Below are 21178 nucleotides of genomic sequence, written 5' to 3'. Positions count from 1 at the left end.
AGTACTTTTACAGCCAATACAGATATAAAAACGGTTCTCATTACATAGTAGTTCCTTATTACAAAATAGTTCTGAAATAGAAATTGCTAAGTAAATTACAATATCTTTAAAAAAACCAGCACAATTAGGTATCTTAAATGATAGGATTTGTTAAACAGGAATGTAATGTAATGACTTATTTATGCAGAGCTAAGATGTTTTGTATGCTCTCAAACAAATAGAGAGTCCTTACAACAATGAACCCTCCCACAAAATTCTTCAGACTGCTACTGAGTTGACTGAACCCATGCAAATATGATTTTCCACATATGGAAGAAATATATAACAGCAAGTCTGAAGTTCTGCAAATGATTATCCCTGAGATTTTTAGATTGGATCCGCAAAAATGCTGAAACATGACAGAATAAAGTAGAGGGATAGCAGCAGTGTCCACAAAGACTGAAAGTCACAGTGGAATGCACATACTTGTTAAAAAATAAAAAAAGCAAACATGCCATATAACAATGAATGAGCAGTGCTAGAAGCAGAAGGATGACAAAGACTACTTTGTTATAAACGCCCCTCATGTGACTGATTCTGGTGTATAGGAAAGTCAGAGTTACATCCCCAGTTAAATTCTCTGATGTCTGTTAAGCACAAATACAGCTTACCCCTCAAAAGGGGTCCCTTTCCTCTAGCCAGCTGCTGATGTTCACTACTGGCAAACACACAGAACAATTGTATAAAACTCTCCTCCTAGACAAAGTAGCATGAAAAAAACAATTAGGAACAGAAATCCAATACCTGTCCAAGTCCAAGCACTGCTACTTTTAGGAAAATGCAAAATATTTCAAATTTCATAATGATACAAATGCATTTGGAAACTGTTTAATTGCTACTACTGTTCTTGCATTTCATTTTCTATATCAGTAGGACATTTCTTTAACAAATTGCCTTTAAGCCACTTTCTTGCCTATATATTACGGTTCAGCATTTGAATTACAGTCACTGTTGTCACAAAGAACTACCACAGCAATACGTGTGACATAATATACATTACATAACATGCTCATTATACATTTACAATGTTTGTTCTTTTAGAACAGAGTTGTTTTAAGAAGCAGGCAATAGACTTATCCTTCAAAGAGAGCAATGACTGGGCACGCACACTGCCCCCCAGCACTATAAACTTACTTCTGTGCAGGCTAAACAAACCTACTTTTCACGAGGGGTAGAGAGCCTCCTGCTTTATCCCAGGCTTTGCTGCTACTTTTGCCAAGTGTGCAATGAGCCTCCAAAATGGTGCAAATGACATTAGCATAGCACTGGGCATCTTTTGCTCAGGTGGAACAGCAGGGACACAGAGGAACACATGCATACACATACACAAAATGACACTACAGGAAAAGAGTACAAGAAAAAGCAATTCTTCTCCAAGTGATGCTGAGCTAAATGCTCAGCAGTGATGTTTACTGTCACCTGGCAGGTAAGACTTATCCGCTCCTTTAGCAAATCTGTCTCCTCCATTCAGTTAGGAGTTGTAGAATTTTTGTAATCTGTCATTCTCCTACATGAAATCACCAGCACCTCACTACAGAGATCTCTGCATACTCTTCTTTACCAAAGATATCTGACATTTCAAAAAGGAAGACGACAGTCATTGCCACTGAGGTGGTTTATACGTGGTACTTACAATTAACACCAATGCCACATTACTTGCAACTATTCTGAATTGCAAGAAACCACACTCCCAGTAAGTGATCCCACTAGGTACTGGAAAATACCAGCCAACTTCAGATAAACAAGTTTGAGAACTGCAAACATTCATTGAAAAAAACATTTAATCATAATACCACAGAAAAATAAGTTTAGTAACTACAAGCAACATAATGGAGCTGATTATCTGGTATCAGCAATCAACATCACGTTGAATTTCACCTGAATTTATTGTTATGTTGGCGAAAAACATACCAACAGCTCATAAAATGTTCTCCTAACATGAAAGAGACTACACAGTGTAGTCCTTCGCAAGAGATAATACTGCCTTGCATATTTCCTACAAAATTGCACATGTGTACATTTTATCTGAAGAGTTATTGAAGATTGAAATAATTATAAAGGATGCCTATATATATATAGACAGATATATACAGATATAGATATACATAAACTGGATGGATATATACCTCCCTATACACACACACACTTCAATAGCTAAGTAGACGTTTCTTCAAACATTAGCGTTCATCTCTGGAAAAGCGAAGAATCATCATTCTTCTTATGGATGACTTACTACATGGTATACCACAGCAGTCTGCTATGCTACTTTTAAGACACTCATTTTCATTTATGCCGTATCAGAAAATCCAGGAAGACAAAATACATAAACGAAACTTTAAGTAAGCCAATTATGCTTACTAAGTTAACACTATAACAATCTTTTCCAGCAACGTAAGAATTACTGGAATTTTTGCCTAAAAATCACATGCAGAAACCTGGTAGGCATCCCAGCTCTGCTCCTGCTGGCTCTATCTGGTGGAAGAGAAACTCCATCCTCTCCAGCTCACAGCTGGAAGAAATTATTTTATAAAATCATTTCAGGGAGAATCCCAGGTCAATGCACCATACTTAAGGATAGAAGTACCAAAGGACATAAAGCTCTAGGCAATGAGGTTTTTATTAGTTCATTGGAACTGGAATAATCATGTTTTAAGCACTCTGATTAACAGTTTCAGAATAGAAGGCAAAATTCAGAATTCCAGATCAGTATTCTTTAAATTTCTACTTAAAAAACGTTCACATGTGACAGCAAGTGTCCCACCTCTCTTCCCACTGTCTTCTGTACCCACTTGTATATTATATTTCAATGGTCAACTAGCAGAATGTAAACTTGCGAGGTTGTCAGTATTCTAGTTTCTAATTTGCACTTACAAGACTGAAGATAGGGAGGACAAATATTATATATGTTAAATATTGCTAGACACCTCAGCAAATGCACCCATAAACCAGGAGCTGAGTTTTCTTTTTTTTTTCTTCCAAACTGTATAGGGGACACGGGTCACAATAAAAGAGGCAAGGGGAAATTTCACTTCTAGTCAGACAGTTTTAGCCGTTCAATTGATGAAATATTAACCCCTTCCTGAAAATACTTACAGCAGTTGAACTCACTCAGAAGAAAAAGAGTATCTTCCCAAATCACCTATGGTGTTATTTCTAGATCAGTGCACATTTTCCTCTAGGTCCTACGGATCACAACCAGCAGCAGCTTACTTATCTGGATCATCACGCCTGCTGACTAATTGTTATATGGTTTCTGAATTACAGATTGAGGCTCAATCTAATGGTAAAGTTCAACAGCTGCCTTCCGTAGAAGTAAAATTACCTGGCTTGATTTTGTATGCACACCTGTGTACATACTTATGCACGTGGTCAAGTTATTGAGGTGGCTGCTCAGCCATATTTCAACGTGATAAAATTGCATGCCTGCAACTGATTATGACTTTCTGACAAAGCACAATACTGGAATTATACACACCAAGGAATGATAGTATAATACACGTGATTGTTTCAAGTGAATTGCTAATTCACAGACTGCACAGAAAGATAAACCAGCCCTAGCGGTTCTAACCAACTGAAGGGAGACTTAAGAAGGAAGTCTTATGAAGCAGAAAGAAAGAAAAAAAAGTGCCGAGAATCACCCATTAAGTAAGCTCCAATGTTTGCGTGTAAATTTCAGGTTCAGGCTTTTCAGATTGGCAAATTAGAAATGGCAGGCAAAGCTTGCTGTGCAATTCAGCACCTGATCCTGCAGTTACTCAAGAGTAACCTGAGTTCTATCTGCCATTGTAAAGCAGAGCTGCAATCCCACAAGGAGAGCACAAAAGCTAGCTCCAGGGTACAGAGCCAGACAAAAGCAGAGTTTATCATACAACCAGCACCATCACTCACACAAACACAACATGCTGGACCCCTGCATATTCATTAGAGACCTCCCACTGTCTCATACAAATATATAGGCAATTTTCTTCTACACAGCTCCCAGGTGGATCTACTAGTAGATTTACTAGAAAACTCAGAAAAAGAAGTCTTAAAAGCAAGTATTTTGGTTCTAATAGCTGAACTGCCTAGAACAGTTTGCAAACAATTCAGCTGTATTAAGGAAAGACTAGTGTGGCTGAAACCCACTCACACCTGCTGCTAGGAGCGGGTTGAGTCTTTACATACTTTTTTTAATCTGAAGGTATTTGCCTTATGTTCTTACCTACACAATATGTTCTAACCTCTCAGAGTCTAACATATAAAAATCTGTGCCTCTATAAAAGGGAAAGAGGAGGAGAGTATGAGAACCCCTACAAAGAATTTCCTGAACAAACAGTATAGAATTGTTATTTATCCTACGCAAATTCTCCCGGACAATGGTTCAGTGACTGAGGTCACTTAACTCACTGAAGGGACGGATGCAGGCCAGATGGCAGCAATGCCCAACACGATGTGCAGTGTCACTGTGAACTGCTCGTAGTTACTCCCATGGTACCCAAACTCCTCTGAGTGGAGCCAAATGCTGGTCTACCTAGAGCACTGCCTGTTTGCAGCAGAATCACGTAAACATCCCCAGTGCCTATCTGAAGTAAAATGACATTCACGGTTACCCCTTACTCACAAGTACTATTATTGTCTTTTACAGCAAGAAATTAGTTAGATTTGTAAAAAACAAATCATATCATGCCACGTTAGCTGTCATTTCACCTCTTATTTTCCAGCTGCTTGCAGATAGCTTGATTATTTGTTCCAGCATTTTTTATTCAACTGACAGGCCTACAATTCTCTAACATCTTTTTAACCCTTTATAAAGCAAAACATTAAGTATCTTTTTCTTTCAAGACCACATTTTCTGCCATCTTGAAAAAGATAACCCGTCCTTTGAAGACAACAGTGACAACTCAGACTGTTTAAGGTCATGTCACCTACTCTGTTTTTTTTGTTGTTGTTTCTTCCAGGCTGTTTTTCTGCAATCTTAAATTCATATTAAGTAGCTGATCTACTTTCCTGATTTTGCTCTTAGGTTTAACATATGAATGATGAGGAGCTTGGTCTCACTAAACCGGCTATTTAATACATTGGGATTTGAGACCTTAGTATTCTTTCCAGCTAATTCCTTCCTTTCTTTATACTTGCAGTCACAAGACCTCACCCACAAATTATCTGAGGGCAAAGTCCACTGCTTTTAGTTTGTTCTTTCTCTTCTAAAAATTGCTCGTTTAAGATTATTTCACAGTCATCATCAACAAAAGCTGCTCTTCATCTTCTCATCTGATTCTTTCCAATCTGCTGGAAGCAGATTTCTGTCCTTCTATTCATTATTTTCTCCTCTCTCACACTAGAGATCTAGTCACTGACACACTCTTGTTTCCCAAATGATGTTCATCTCCTACCTATTACGACAATCCAATATTTTCCACCACATAGACATTCTCATCCAAATCCAATGCTATGGACAACCCATTTTTTTGTTCTCTTAAAGAAAGTCAGTTTACTTGATCTTGCTGGTTTGATAGAGTAAAACGTTTAGATTTTAGAAAAACACAGTTTAGAGGTAAGGGAACTTTTCAGTTACTGACCACAACTACACTCTGCCAGTACAGATAATCTTTAAGATAGACAAGATTGTCTAATAGGGTAGGTCTATTCTTTCCAATAAAAGTGCTACCTTAATCCTTTAAATAGATATACATATGTACAAAAATATCCCCACGTGCAATGCATTTCTACATTCACAGACTTCACAGTAGTTTTAAATTTAGTTTATTCTAGAACTCAAAGCAAGTTTACAATACAGAAAGCAACTCCTAAACTAGTTTTTTTTTTTTAAAACACCAGTCACACAAGTTATCCTGAAAGATCTTTAAAAGCATTTAAATCAACCTTGACTCTGTGTACTAAGATTTCCAGTTCTGTCTCTTTATACCCCATACCTTTTTTTCCATTAAAGATATTCATGACAGTTGATTAACGGCCTCATCCTCTTTGTCTGTCCCATGACCCTACCTGAATACCCTTCATTCCTCCCCTCCTCCACCTCCAGTTTTTGAACTATTGTCCAAGTTACTGTTACTTATATTTATCCCCAGGATTTGTCATCAATTGTGTGTGGTTTAAAAGACGTCTCTTGTTAGGGTAGAAAATCATTGCTTTTCTTTCTGAAGAATCAATTATACTCTCATTGTCTATATGAATAACTCACTATTTTATTTTTTTTAAGTGTATCAAAGAAACTGTGTTTTACATCAAATGCATGAGAAGAAAGTATCAAATCAGGCTCACTATAAGTTACAAGTTGAAATGAGAGAATTACCCATAAGGCACATTATTTTTTTATACCTGTGAAGTTATGATAATACATTTGTATATACTCAAATCTCTAGTTGAAATGCAAAAGGTAGCTATAGGGTACCATAATAACAAAAACTAACAAGCTCATATATGCAAGAGAACATATTAAAATTGCAAAGTAAGATTTCAATCATTTATGAAATGAAAGGTACAGCAAAGTAAAAATATAGTCTTCTCAGTTCTTCTAATTAATCATTTGGTTCTTTAGTCATATAAAAATTAACCTCTATTTGTTAATCAAATCTAGCTTCAACTAAAAGTAGTGTTATCTATAGAGGTTAATGTACAGCTGAATACAAATTCTTGCAGCCTAACAGGCATTTTAATTTGTTGGCATTATTCTGTGTTTTGGAAGCAGACAAAATCCATTTCTTCCTTGTACATCAACTTACGTAGAACAAAAACAGCTGAAGATACAGACTTTGCTTTCCATGTATACAATTTTATCTGTTGACATGAGAGAAGTGTTATCCCTAAAAACTGAAACAAAGAAAACAAGAGGATACAATTAGAAAACTAAACTGGATACACTCAACTGAGTGGCTTTTGTCAGGCTACATCCTAGTTTACCATCCAGCCAGATTTATTTTCTGCTACCCCATGACTGTGTGACAAAAGACAACAGCTTAGCATGGACAATACAAAACCAGTCAATTACTACTATAGCTAACAGTCACCCTGACAATCCCAATGTTATTTTTCTTACACACCTGATTTCAGAATAAAAAACGCATTATTAATTGGGATGCACAAAGAAAAGGTGCTGCAAGGGCTGTAGGGATGAGCTTCTAAAAGTGGGGATCCTAAAATGGTGGAAACTGGACAAACAGTGAAAACTTTGAAGTCTCTGCCATTCCCTGGTACGCCTGCTATATACCCACCTTTCTCATTTCTTGCGTCCCATACTTCAGATCATTGTACTGATCACAGGATAATACTAACTTATTTTGAGAAAATACTCTGCACAAATATTAGATGAAAAGCTGTTTTTACCTTATGAGTCATGCACTTAAGACAGCTTTCCTTCTATACGTGCATTATCGTGCATCTTTTTTCCAAATTATTTTCTCAAGTTGAAGGGATTGTCCTAACCTTTAATTGCAGTGTCTTATCTGAAGAGGCAGCAGATGGAGCAGCTTTCATGTGCCCCAGTCAAAACTACTCTACCCGCACTCCCAAAAGTAGAATACAAAGCATATGTGCCTCCTATATCACTCAGAGTCCATATTAATAACAACTTTACAAGGTTAGGGTTTTGTTTTTGTTTGTATGGTTGTTTTTTTTTTTTTTTTTTTCCCTTCTTTCTCACCCACCATCCTCCAAAAGATACAGCTTCTCTTGACTTTATGCCTCCTATGGGTCCTTTCTAGCTCTTTGTAATTTGCTTTAAAAACACACTGCCAGATTAACACCATGTTCACCTGACTCTATTACCTCACAGCAGTGGTGCATTTAGCTTTGGAACCAATTCTGGAGCTGTATATTTAATTAGATCTATTTTTAGTCTTAACCACAATAGATCAAGTAAAATAAACTATATTATCCTCTTTTATCCATAACATTCTATACACCAAAAAGAGTTTACTGTCAAAGGTATCTTTAACACAAATTAAAATACAGGGCACTAAGGAAAAAAACAAAGTACACCTGAAGTTTTAAAAATTGAGGTTAATATTAATGTGTAGTACATGCTATAAATCTACTGGAGGAAAAAACATCCTTCTTTAAAAAAAAAGAAAAAAACAAATTAAATGGATCAAAGCCAAAGCAAAGAACACGGCAGCACTATCTAATACGAAGTAAAGCTACTGAAACCAAACTGATGCATACAATTGGCAAAGGAATGCTGTAAAAGTTGGGAAAGTTCACCCAAGCTTTGGCAGGTTTGTCAAAGCTAGGATGTGTTGGTACAATTCCTATAACTTACACCAAGATAACTATAAGGCAACTTAACCGAACATTTTTTGCATTGCTGACTACTTAAGTGTATATCTAGTAGAGAAGGCAGAGTTAACGTTCCTTCACTTACATAGCGTAACATATAGTCAAAAGACAATTCCTCTTACCACACATCAGCTGCACTTGCCCTACAAATACAGCTTTTTTCCACTGTCCTGCTGAACTGCACTTCTTGAAAGCGCAGAAAAAGGATAGACTAATGATTTATATCATTACAAGAGAGTTAATCCAGTTGATCCAAGATTTGTTAATTAGCTGCTTTAAGACTGAAATCACGTTGTAATCCTTTTCTCAGCAGTTTTCCCTTGTGAGGTTCATTCATATCTACTTGTTAAAGCCATCTCTACACAGGCACTATTTTCACTAACAAAAGTTTTCTTTTTCCAAGACAAATCCATGTCCTGGATGCTGCCATAACCCCTTCCTACAAACTTTTCATGTATCAAGACAACCACAGAATTTTAGCACACAAACTTGCTTCTGTTCAAGGTCGTTGGCACTTTTTTGTCCTCTGTATGTGCACCACTATAGCCAACTCTCTATAGCATATGACAAAAGAGAGAGGAAAAAAAAAAGGAAAAGATGCCACGATGACCACTGACCTGGAAGTCTACGCACATACAATCCTTAATTCCCACTTCTGTCCACTGAAACAACAGCAACCAAAACTGTGTGTGTGTTTTCAATCATTATTTTTAAATCACTTTTTTCCTTATTTCTTTCCAACCAGTGATTCATCAGTCCTGGAGTGTTTCTGCATTAAATATTTAAAAGATACCTTCTCTTAGCATTTGGAAGGTTTCTGAACATTCCCAGTGCATTGTACACATCATCGCATAGAAGAAACTGAAACCTCTTCAATGCACTGCTTCACTAACACTTTCAAAAAGAGATATTTCAATGCTATCTTTTCCCAGTATATTAGACACTAAATCCTTTCTGCTCCTCAATCCTCTAAATCCTTTTCATTTTTTCGTTAGAAAGGAACAAAAAAGAAACTTAAACCCTTGCACAAGCTATGAACATGTGCATAGAGAACAGGAGGGAAGGGAAATAATTAACAAGTGAGAATTGCTATGAAGGTCCATCTAACTAAACAGCTTATAGGGAAACCTGCAAGGTTTAAGACTGAGCCACATAGATTAAAGGCAAAATGTTAATGCCTATAGAAGTAGAAGACAAAAAGGCCTATGTAAGTTGTCATTATTAAAATGCCTTAGGGAAACTTTCTTATGTTAATTCAAACTGAAAAGGTTAAAACCTTAAATGGTATTACGTTCACCTTATATGCAGTGCTTCCATACAGAGAAAGAACATACAACTTACTCTTGCAGAAACACCAGCTGTTGCTACGTGACCCACTAACTCCACAGATTTAAGAGAAAAGCCTAAAGAGAAACATGCCACAAAGTACTTAAGCTTCAGGCAATGCTCAACTTTCTAATAGTGCGGAGCATGCGAACACAGCATTTCCTATGAAACCCAGTAACAGTAAAAGCCCAAAGTATCAGTTAAACACGACATGGACTACAAGAATCAGAAATACTTTTAACAGACTGAGCTTCCGAAACACCAACTAACCTTCCAGAATGTCAATTTCAATGGAAATGCAAGCTGAGTTAGCAGACTGTTTTAACCTCTTGTGCATGTTCTTAGAAAAACCTTGTTTCTCCCTATACCCATAAATTGCTACCATTTTCTGTTAGCATTCTGCCTATAGCATTTTTGAGAATAAAGTTGTGCTACTGAGTAACTGAAACATAGACAGATCTTACCTTTACTGTAAGTCTCCATAAGGTACATGACGAAAGTATGTAAATACTTCTAAATTAACAGATTCTTACTACACAAAACTGATAATTGGCACAGAAATTAGTAATTGCTTGAACTGCTGTAACCAGTAAGCCATACACAGAAGACCAGCAGCGTTTTACCACACATTTCACATTCATTCATTGTAGTTGCTTACATCTTCAAAGCACACCATCACACAGGAGATTATACTAAAGTTCCGCCTAAGATTTTCTTATGCTGTTCCTTACTTCTTTCATACAAACTGTCTTGTTCACTATTTTTCTTCATTAGATCTCAAAAGATCTTTTAATCTCGCAGATATCAGCTTACATGCAGCTGCTTCCTATGAAGAGTAATAAAAGACTTCGGGCTGTGAAGGCTGTCTGCTGTTTTTAATATTTTACGTCTCCTACTACACAATCGCTAAGTTTAAGCCCCCACAGTATGAACACTAACCTACTAGGGAGCTAAAGTCAGAAAAAACATCCAGACTTTCTGATGAAACCACAGAATTTGTGCTGTTTAAGCAGATCTTTAGTAAATATTTTAATTAAAAAGTCCCTTAGCTACTTGATTTTGAAGTTAGATACTTCTGACATTAAGTTCCTTCATCAGAAATCAGGTTTTAAAAGCAAGATCTAATTATGGAATCATAGAATTGCTCAGGTTGGAAAAGACCTTAAACATCAACAAGTCCAACCACAACCAACTATAATATCCTAACTCTAACAACCCTCCACTGGGAGGGTGACTCAACCACCCCCCTGGAGAGCCTATTCCAGTGCTTAACAACCCTTTCTGTAAAGAAATGTTTCCTGATATCCCACCTAAAGTTACCCTGGATCAATTTGAGTCCATTTCCCCTTGTCCTGTCACCAGTGAGAAGAAACCAAGCCCGCTCTTGCTGTAAGCACCTTTCAGATATTGGAAGAGAGCAATAAGGTCTCCCCTCAGCCTCCTTTTACCCAGACTAACAGCCCCAGTTCCTTCAGTCACTCCTTATATTCTCCAAACACATATTCTCCAAGCCCTCCACCAGCCTTGTTGCCCTTCTTTGGACCTGCTCCAGCACCTCAACGTCCTTTCTGTATTTATTCCGTTATGGTCGAGTACAAAATACCAGCAGTGACAAAACAAGGCATCTTAAATTTCAGCATAATTATATTTGGTAGTCTCATAATCTTCAAAAAGTAGAAAGACTTAAGTATTTTCACTAATTCAGCCTTTAGTCACAGAGTTGAGAACCTGTCATTCCAACACCCAACTTTCACAAAACTTCAAAATTAGACTACATGGGACAAACCACCAAATTTAAATTTTAAAAAAGGATAGAATTCAGAAGGTTACTCCAGCTGCCTTCCTGCATATGCTTTGCAAATTAGGAATTCTTAGCCTAGAACTCTTTTCCAGTCTTTAAGACCTAATACCTATATTTTGAAATACATAGGGGGAGAAAGATGTAACAACAGTAGTGATGCCTTCTGGGAAAAAAAAAGCAAAAAAAAACCTTCTAAAATGCTGGAGGAGCAGCAAGGGAATACATGACTATCTGCAAAGACTCAATGATTAGCTGTAATCAGTTAGAATCAATGCAATGACAGCACAAAGGTTTCAGAAGACAATGTTTTCCATCACATTTATAAACTTTATCACCATTAATTAAAAAGTCTATATCCCTCATGGCAGCAATCAAAATTAATTCTCCTCCAAATTCTCTGAAAAGTAGATAGAAACAGTGCCATATTGTTTCCTCTAGTTGAATGAGGGAAAAAGGTACAATTTCAAAAGAAAGAAAATAAATTTGTTGAGCTCCACAACTCTTACAATCACTGAATCACCAAGGTTGGAAAAGGCCAAAATCATGTAGTCTGATTATTCATCTACCACCACTATTTCCCCATGTCCCACATCCCCATGTCCATCCCGAAGTACCACATCTCCACATTTCTTGAACACCTCCAGGGACGGTGACTCCACCACCTGGAGCCTGTGCACCTGAGCCAATGCATCACTACTCTTTCTGACAAAGAATGATTCCTACTATTCAACCTGAAGCTCCCCTGGTTATCGCTAGTTATGAGGGAGAAAAGGTTGACCCCCACCTCACCGCAACTTCCTTTCAGGTCATAAAGAGCAATAAGTCTCCCTTGAGCCTCCTCTTCTCCAGACATACAATCCCAACTCCCTCAGAGACTCCCATAAGACTCATGCTCCATACCCCTTGCCAGCTTTGTTGTCCTTCTTTGGGCACGCTCCAGGGCCTTGATGTCTTTCTTACAATGAGGGGCCCAAAACTAAACACAGTACTCAAGGTGCTCTTCTTCCACTACCTCCCGGAAGGCAAAAACATAGTAAGAGGGCATGTAGTGACAGGACAAGGAGAAAAGTTTTAAACTGGATGAGAGTAGATTAGTTATCAGGAAGAAATCCTTTACTATAAGGTGGTAAGACACTGGAAAAGGCTGCCCAGTGAGGTTGTGAATGCACCCTCCCTGGGAGCATTCAAGGCCAGGCTGGATGGAGATTTGAGCAACCTGGTCTAGAGGTGCCCCTGCCTATAGAAGGGGCGTTGGAAATAGATGATTTTAAAGGTCCCTTCCAACCCAAACCATTCTACAATTCTGTGACTCTTTAGAGACTTGCTTCTCCTTTGGCAAGTTGCAGGTGCTAAGATCTTGAACAATTCACAGATGTATCAATCCTTAGATGATTACAAAAGGTACCTAGGACAAAACAAATAATCTCTGAGATGGCTTTTAACTGAAAATGGTTATGGCCACTATTTTAAGCGGAATTCAATCTTGTACCAGTTCAAGCTTCTCTGGGCTAGGATCCAACTCACTTCAGGATTCTAGTCAAGCATAAGGGAATGATATAGGAACAGACATAATTCTGAGAAAGTATAGAGGTAATATGATATATATGTACACATCTAAAATTTTGTTAATGACATTTCCATCCAGATACAAAAAAACCCTTAATTAGCCAAGGAATTTTTTTTTAGTGTCATATTCTTAGGTGTGACCTTTGAGGAAGCTCTAACCCGCGAGCATTATGGAACTTAATTATGAGATAAAAGAAATTAAATGGTATTCAAATAGGTAAAAAGCTGTCACAAAAAGAAGGAAGAAGGAATCTATTCTCCACATCTCTGGAGAATACCATAATTAGTAACATTAGTAACAAGCTCAGATTAGAGCAAAAAAAGCTTAAGTTAGGCATATGGGAAACAAGCATATCTCTCAGACATGGCTGCTTCTGTCTGGAACAAAGACATGGATTTCATTTTCTGAGGTCACCTCCAACCCTCCCTTCTCTATCTAGGTGGAAGTCAGTTACTTTCATGTTTGAACTTTACATGTGGTAAATGAATAAACACACTGTGAAGTTCCTAAAAGGATCCTGTAAATTAATTCATTATGCATTCAGATTTTCCACTGAAACAGGACACAGTTTTTGGCTTCGTTTCTACAGTTTATAGCTCCACAAAATTAGAGTCTGACAAGATCCACGTTCATGGTACCTTGCAATTGCGGCAAAGCTATAGCTACAAAACTGTACTGGTGCCGCAGAGGCAGCAGGAAAGCCTGTGCAGCAGTCCCTTGCAGCCAGCAGGTGATCAGAGCAAAAACGCAGATCACCTCCAGAGAGTCTGAAACTTGGATGAAAAAAGTCCAGCAGCTCTTTTACTTATAAGGATTAAGACTGAATTACTAATGTTTTACAGAATAAATTAGCAGAAATTCCAATAGGTTCAAGTCTCCCAAAAGATGAGCTCAGACACCCGAAACTGTCTCCAGTATGCTGCCTCTCCACGTACCTCCTAAGCTCGTGGTAGAAACATATTTTTACTAAATGCATTTACAAAAAAACCCCCACAAAGTAAGTACCACACTACCCCCCTCACTACCTTCAGAGTAAAACAAATACTGCTTATTTGAACAGGCTGCCCAGAGAAGCTGTAGATGCCCCATCTCTGCAGGCACCCAAGGCCAGGCTGAATGGGACCCTGGGCAGCCTGATTCAGTGGGGGGCAACCAGCCCACAGCAGGGGGTTGGGACTGGATGATCTTCTCCAATCCAAGCCATTCTATGATGCTATGATTACTTTCACAGAAATCACAAATTTTGTTGTCAATAAAACTACAATAAATTACCAGCTACAAACAGCAGCAGAAGCATATACTTACCACTAGCAAGAAAAACACAAAGTTTAATACTTTAGAAAGAGCAACTCCTCTTGTTTTCATGAAAGTTGGGATGCTCTAATTAATCTCTTGCCTCAGCCATCAAGGTGGATTTGAAACTTACTAGCTAAAGACAATGTAAAAATAAATAGATAAAGAAAAAAAGAGAAAGTAAAGGAAAGGAGCTGGCCCTCAACTTTTCAGATTTACTAAAAAAAAGTTTTTACAACTAAGAATAGGCTACTCTGAAAAAGTGGCCCACTAATTAATTGCTCCATCAAGTCCACACAATCTATGATAATTTTGATTATATTACTGGCTTCAAGGATCATACACGGAGTTTCAAAAAGAACAGCTTCTACACATTTCATCTTATCACATAAAACCCATTTTCTAAACCTTTACCTTCATCTATTCCAAATAAATTGCAAGAAAAATCGCATTTCATACTGCAGATTTAAAGACCTTGGACAACTATCATAGAATATTGTGAAACAAACCTGTGTTTTTCTACAACCACCTAGAATTTCCCCTTATTGAAAACTCTCTTGAACACCTGAAATTTACACCCTTCCAACCATACACAACTCTTGGCAGAAAACAGAGTGGTAGAAAGAAACAAAATTGGGAACAAGGAAATCCAACACAGGTAAGGGAGTGGAGGGGGGATAAAAGTGCCTGTTAGCTTTGACTGAGACTTCCAGAACTTGGGTTGGTATATGGTATGGGTGACTCTTTTCAGCTACTCAATTTAGTTAACTCTTCACAGAGACTACTTTTCAAATAAGTAGAACAGACGAAGGTGTAAGAAACACAGAGGAAGACATTACTATGGTGTACTTTCTGCTACATTCATTTCTTGGTGAAGATACAACATGGACTTGCATATGCTATCGCATAAAAGCTTCACAGAAGCGTACTCAACATCTTTTAAAATTATTGTTCTTTTCTTGGGTCCCTAGTGATCTAGGACAGCTATCTACATGAGAATACCATTTCAGCAATGCAAATAAGTAAAAATCAGAATTTTCAGCTTTACTTTTCTAGTATGTACATCCCTTTGATCAGTCCATCTTACATTAAAGTAGTTGAATAGATATCTCTTAATACTAAAAGTTCTAGGGCAAATAAAAAAAAATCATAACAGAACTGTAACATGATAGACCAGCAATGACAGCAGAGTAGCAAGGTGCCAGGCTACAGCAAGTAGGATTTGCTCAAACACAACTGCCATGGGCACAGAAATTAAGAAGCTGTTTACCTTCAGAAGGCCTCTAGCAGAGAACGATCTCCAGCAAGATCTCCTTGCCTCCACTGCCAATCCTCAAATGAGGGCTGGGAAGGGATGGATCCTGGCTCCATCCCTTCTGGTCACTCAGATACACTGCATGCACCTGAGCTCCCCTGGGTTAGCCCTGCCTCTCTGCCAGGTGCTCAGTCACTGTTTCAAGCCATGATTCAGCATTTGTGCAAAATCTCACAAGACTTGACTTGTAGTCCCTTAAGAAGAGATGCAGAAGACAGCAAGTAACTTCACTATGAGAGTAAAGCAGCTCCATCCGCACCAGCCTTCCAAGAGACACGGTAATTCACCATTTTGAGGTATTTATTCATTTCATCAATTCACCCAAACATTACACAACATCCAGACTTTTCCTTAAGTTCGTACCAGACCAACACACACACTACAAACTTAACGATGTGATGTTATTTAATACACAGATGTTCTCTCTCTGAAATTGACTCATGAGCTCTGGTCCTGGATGTCTTTCAAACTCAGAGCAACAGGTTGGAAAAGAAATCAGCTGTGTGGTGTAAACTGGCCCCACACTTCCAGCACAGTCCAGTTTTATGGGCTGGGAGCTAACCAATCCCATTCTTCTGTCCTTAATACCAAATGCAACCCAACACGCAGCAGATGCACATCCTTCCCTACTGCCTGGTTTAATGCTATCCCTTTTTTCTGAAAAACAAACTAAGACAAGTGTTATTTTACACCGAAGCTTAAACCATTTCCGTACTATCCACGGTTTGTATCTGACTTCCACTATTTCCTTATGGCTTTGAACAACTGACAGCTGCCTGTATTCCTACCAGTTATTAGAAATGTAAGATTGCTCTAAAATAACTGAAAATAACCCCCATTCACAACTCTAGATGTAGTCTGGCAAAATCTGGGGGTATTCTGGTACTAATTTTCCTATTCATACAGGGAAGAGTAACTTAACAGACATTTTTTGATTAAATTTCTTCAGTTAAACATATTGTGCCGCCTGAATTTTGGAACATGCAGTATTTTTTTTCATTTTCTTTATGCTTTCTTCTTAGTTTTCACTTAAAATTTGAACATGAGGTTTCGGCTTTCTCCCTCATGTTTTTAAGACCACTTCATGCTTCAGAACCACATACATGGAGAAATGCCTCAGAAGCAGTGCCATAAGTAGCTCTTCTTTCTCTCAGCTGTCAGGGTAGCAACAAATGCCAAATACACTTGTACATAGCAAACCTTCCAGACCTGCAATTTGGTAAGATCCAATCCTGAAAGAATTTTTAGAGCACTTAAAGGTTAAAAAAAAAATTCTCATGTATTTATAAAGAGCAGAGATTCAAATAAGGAGGAAAAAAGACTTAACTCTAGGGCACTAGAGAGGTTTGCTTGCAGAGGGCACCACGAGGTTTGCTGTAAATCTGTTTAAAAATGCTCAACATTAGCAGATTTAGTAGTTTGACTAAAGAATTACATGGTTTATAAACTGACACTTCACAAGGCACCAGCAAGTTATCTTTCTTACTACTTCTAGGAAAATTAGCACAAAAATAGAGAAACGTAAGCTTGCATAGCACTTACAAGATGACAACTTTCCATTTTAGGCAATGAAGGCATAGCTGGGCCTACAGCTGCTGTGCAAAGCAGCGAAAAAACTGACAGTAACTTTAAAGAAAGGTCTTTGCCATCTCCTAATGAATAAAGAAAATTAAAATAAGGTAAAGCCAATGGAGCATTGAGATGGGAGCTTTGTGTCATTTCAGGGCCATTATTCAATATGAAAGGCCATCAGCTGACTGTTAAGTCTTCCTAGAGCTCACATACAACTTGCATTTACCAGGAAGTGTACATAAACATACTGGACTGGGATATTAGAATATTACGTCTTGGAGCTTGTGAACAAAGCTTGTATTTCTGATAAGTACTTCTTCCACACTTTATGTATTAGCAAATCACTGAGGTACTTCAGGGTGAGGAGGCATTGCCACGTTCCTTATGTCTGTGCACAGGGACTATACCATATGGGCAGCAGAACCAGCTCCCTGCACTGCTGTCAGCAGCCACCTGCTGGTCCCCTGCCATAGCACTCAAAACACACAGCACCTCAGTGCTAACACCTCATCTCCTTTAAATCTGAAGATGAATACCAGCTACCACAGCTGCTTTTGGGAGCGGGAGACCAGAGTTGGTGGACAGCAAGAGACAAAATAAAATTGTAATAAAAATAAACCCTTCACTGAAGCTGTTGTACTATGTTCAGTATTTTTAGCTTAAGAGGTTACAATCACTGCTGAAAAAATTGAGACTGCTAGCAAATGCTGTCATCTCATTTTTCCAATACAAAGCCAAGAATCCTGTAGAAACACCTAAATTCTCAAACAGCCCATCATTAAATCTTGCATTCATAAAGCAGTCTTATCTCAAAAGAGAAGTCTAAGTTACAATTATCTTTTATATTTCTGTACTGCATTTTTGTCTAAGGACACTTAGCTCCTGTTTTTCTGAGCAAGCTAGTTGTGCTTAGAATAAAGGCGAGGTTCAGGTTCTTAGAATTTGCTCTAAATTGGTAAGATTTCTTTGTAATGGATGTTTAAATGTAAACAAGCTTTCAATCACCAGATTAATCCACTTCCATGACTTTAAAGACTGCTTAAAGCCAGACAGAGTCTGTTATTCTGTTTATAGACAATTTTTCCACTTTTTAGCCATTACAGACTGAGAAGACTTAATAGTTCTGGAAGTAGCACCCTAAGAGTTGCTAGAAGTTGCATCATTTGTTAGCAACAACAACAATTCAGAATTAGTCTCAGTTTAGTCTGTTTATTCCAAAGACACTACACTGGGAACAACGTAGATTTGCCTCCTGTTTATTAATCAGGCAAGGATACCACAGCCACCAGAGCTGGAAGGCTCTTTTCCAACATCATGACATTACGCTCAAACACTGTGGTTCAACCTCAGTATTTGTTTGACCAGTCTTAGTCCTCAGAGAAGAAAAACAACAGTTAAACCACCACATTACAGTAAGGAATTTCAGGTTAGCTAACAACCAGTAGAAATTCTACTGCTCAACCTTGCTGGATTTTCCTTCACTGTGATCCAAAGGAATACTGATGTGAATGCCATGCTCAAGATGGCAGACTATTTTAAGGGATATGGATACACACACACACAAGTACTCTCAGAAATACAATTCCCAATAATATGCTGGGAAAAACTTTGGTAAATTAATATTTTTATTCAGCTTAGCTGACACATATTCTGTGAAGGGTGGAAGGTGAACTCTCTTGATGAGTTTCTGATCCACCTACTACTTTAAAGCGTTTATTTTATAAATAGTGATAAAGATGACAATTCATCCACACTGTGAGAAGTAACATCAGGAGTTAACTGACATTTTCCTACCACATGTTTTTAAACAAACATAAAATGATGTGCTGGATCAGACCCAGAGATCCATTAGTCCAGTTTCCTCTCTGACAAAGAATAGTGTTGGAAGCTTTCGCAAGGGTCCTAAAAGGTCTGTAAAAGGTCTGTTTCACATCTGTGAATAACTACCCTACCTTTTACAGAACATGAAGGCCACCGACTTTATCCTAGCTATTGTCTACCCTTAAGTCCATTACTTTAAAGTAATGTAAATAAACTCACTATCAGTAGTAAAATTTATTTTAAAAGCAAATATTTATTTATATCAGCTATAAGGACAAACTTCATTTTTCCACAGTAGGTCTGAAAGCTCTGAGTAATCCACAGAGATAACAAACCAAGAGACAGGCATGTAATAACCCTTTGTATTGTAGACTCTTTGGAAGCAAAACCCAAATAGAAACAAGGGTTTTTTTTAATTATTTGGTTTTTGCTTTAGGCAAGACTTTTTTGTTTATTAGTTTTTTACCTTTTAAATGCTTCAGCAGGATTCCTCTCACATTCCCCGGGTTGCAAAAGGCTTTGAATGGCAGGATCTCTTAGTTTGTCCTCATATCCCTGGATCAGTCCACTGCGGCAGATTTGTGCAACTAAACCTCTAACAAACCCTCCAACACACAGCGTGTCGGAGTCCTGGGCTCTGCAGAAATGGAAGGCTAGGGCTTGCCGATGTAAGCCTCTTTGCAGGTTTGCAGGTGAGCTTGGCCAGAGTAACTCAGTACAAAGGGCTGTCTTCCCACTACCAGGCCCTCCTACCAACAATACACCCCAGGCAGCTCCTCTCCCAGAGACAACACCGGTATTATTCCCAGAACTTGCTGCAAGAGATGGTTTGTTGGCAGCACTACCGCTGCAGTTAGCTTTCTCCTGGAGGCAGTGCTGAAGCTTGTGGAAAACCCACTCCCTACAGTAAAACTGCTTTCCCTGCAGCAAGCTGGTTTGAGCCATTTTACAAAGCTTCTTCTCTTGGACTTGTCATAAGCAGCAGTACACCTTCAACATCTTAGTGCAGGGAGGCATGGGTTCATCTTGCACAGAAAGATCTTCTGCTCAGAACTTGAGAACGCGTAACATAATCAGTTAAGTGTTATGGGGAAGGCTAACAGCATCTTCTCGCAAAGGGTGTTACTCCATTCGAATGTTGTAAGAAGTAGTGAAACACAATCACTGCTCAACTGACATCATGAAGCAGCATCTGATACCAATGCTCAACAATACTTCTCCTACGGCTCAAAAGTCCATGCAGCTCCATGGCTACATCTGTAGTTTATGCAGTTATGCACGTTCCCAGCATACAGGGGAGACACTACATCTGGAAAAACTGAAGGGAAGCCAGATTTTCAGTGTATACTAAATGCCTTTCAACTCTAGGCATTAGTCTCTCCGGATATAAATCCAGAAAAAGCTGTCCATAACAAAATGTTCCTGCTGGGAATTTTATACAGAAAGCAATTCTTCTTCAGAGTACTATATACATATCCCAAACATGTGGATATGCACGACTTACTGAGAAACGGTCAGTTTGGACAAGAAACTTCACAGACTTCACGTATCTGGGCATGCGTTTCAGAAGTGCTTTGGATTATGGTTTCTTAGGCAGTAGAGATGAAAGGGAAAAAAAAGTGTTTACAACTTCTCATTTCAGTACATTCGTAAGCGTCTTCTTCAACAACCTGGATTCTTACTGAACCTGTTCTCAGGTATCTTAATCGAGAGACGTCAGAAGAGACAACATCTTCCCCTAGAGCTCTGAAATAAAGAAGACAGCACTTTTAACCCTGCATGCAAGTCGTAAGTCAGTCAGCTGCAAAGCAGACAACAAAGAGTGAAGTCAGTGGCTCTTATCTTTAGTTTTGCCCATACTATTCATCTAAAAAGCTGCTTTAAAGGGAAAAAAAATGTTGTTCCAAGGTACAGTTGGCTATACAGAAAAACATAACAATAGACAGCTGTGACAGTGGCCTCCGAATCACAGCACAACGAGCCCCGCACTTCCTCCCTACAAGAGCTGAGCGCTCCCTTTATCTAAGCTCACTCTTTCTCCCACGGCTCCAGCGCCGAACCCTCCTTGCGCGCAGCCTTCCAGCCGCTGCCCACGGCTTTCTCGGGAACTTTATCCCACAGACGAGCCGTGCCCACGGCTCCTCGCACACCCCTTTGTTCGCCGCCCGCC

At 38.5% G+C, this 21178-nt stretch overlaps 1 protein-coding gene across 1 annotated transcript in view; it reads right to left on the bottom strand.

Moving 5' to 3' along the window:
- ANKRD50 (ankyrin repeat domain 50) overlaps nt 1–20784 on the bottom strand; it is a 40894-nt gene extending 20110 nt beyond the window's left edge. Inside the window, exon 1 of the mRNA XM_010709907.3 lies at nt 19475–20784. Coding sequence (XP_010708209.1) covers nt 19475–19953 — 479 coding nt within the window. The 5' untranslated portion in view covers nt 19954–20784. The remainder of the gene's footprint in view (nt 1–19474) is intronic.
- Between the last annotated feature and the right edge of the window lie 394 nt (nt 20785–21178).

This window comes from Meleagris gallopavo, chromosome 4 (assembly GCF_000146605.3).
Source record: "Meleagris gallopavo isolate NT-WF06-2002-E0010 breed Aviagen turkey brand Nicholas breeding stock chromosome 4, Turkey_5.1, whole genome shotgun sequence".
Lineage (NCBI taxonomy): Eukaryota > Metazoa > Chordata > Aves > Galliformes > Phasianidae > Meleagris > Meleagris gallopavo.
Note: the sequence above shows the minus strand (reverse complement) of the source record. Positions and strands in the feature narration are given on the sequence as shown.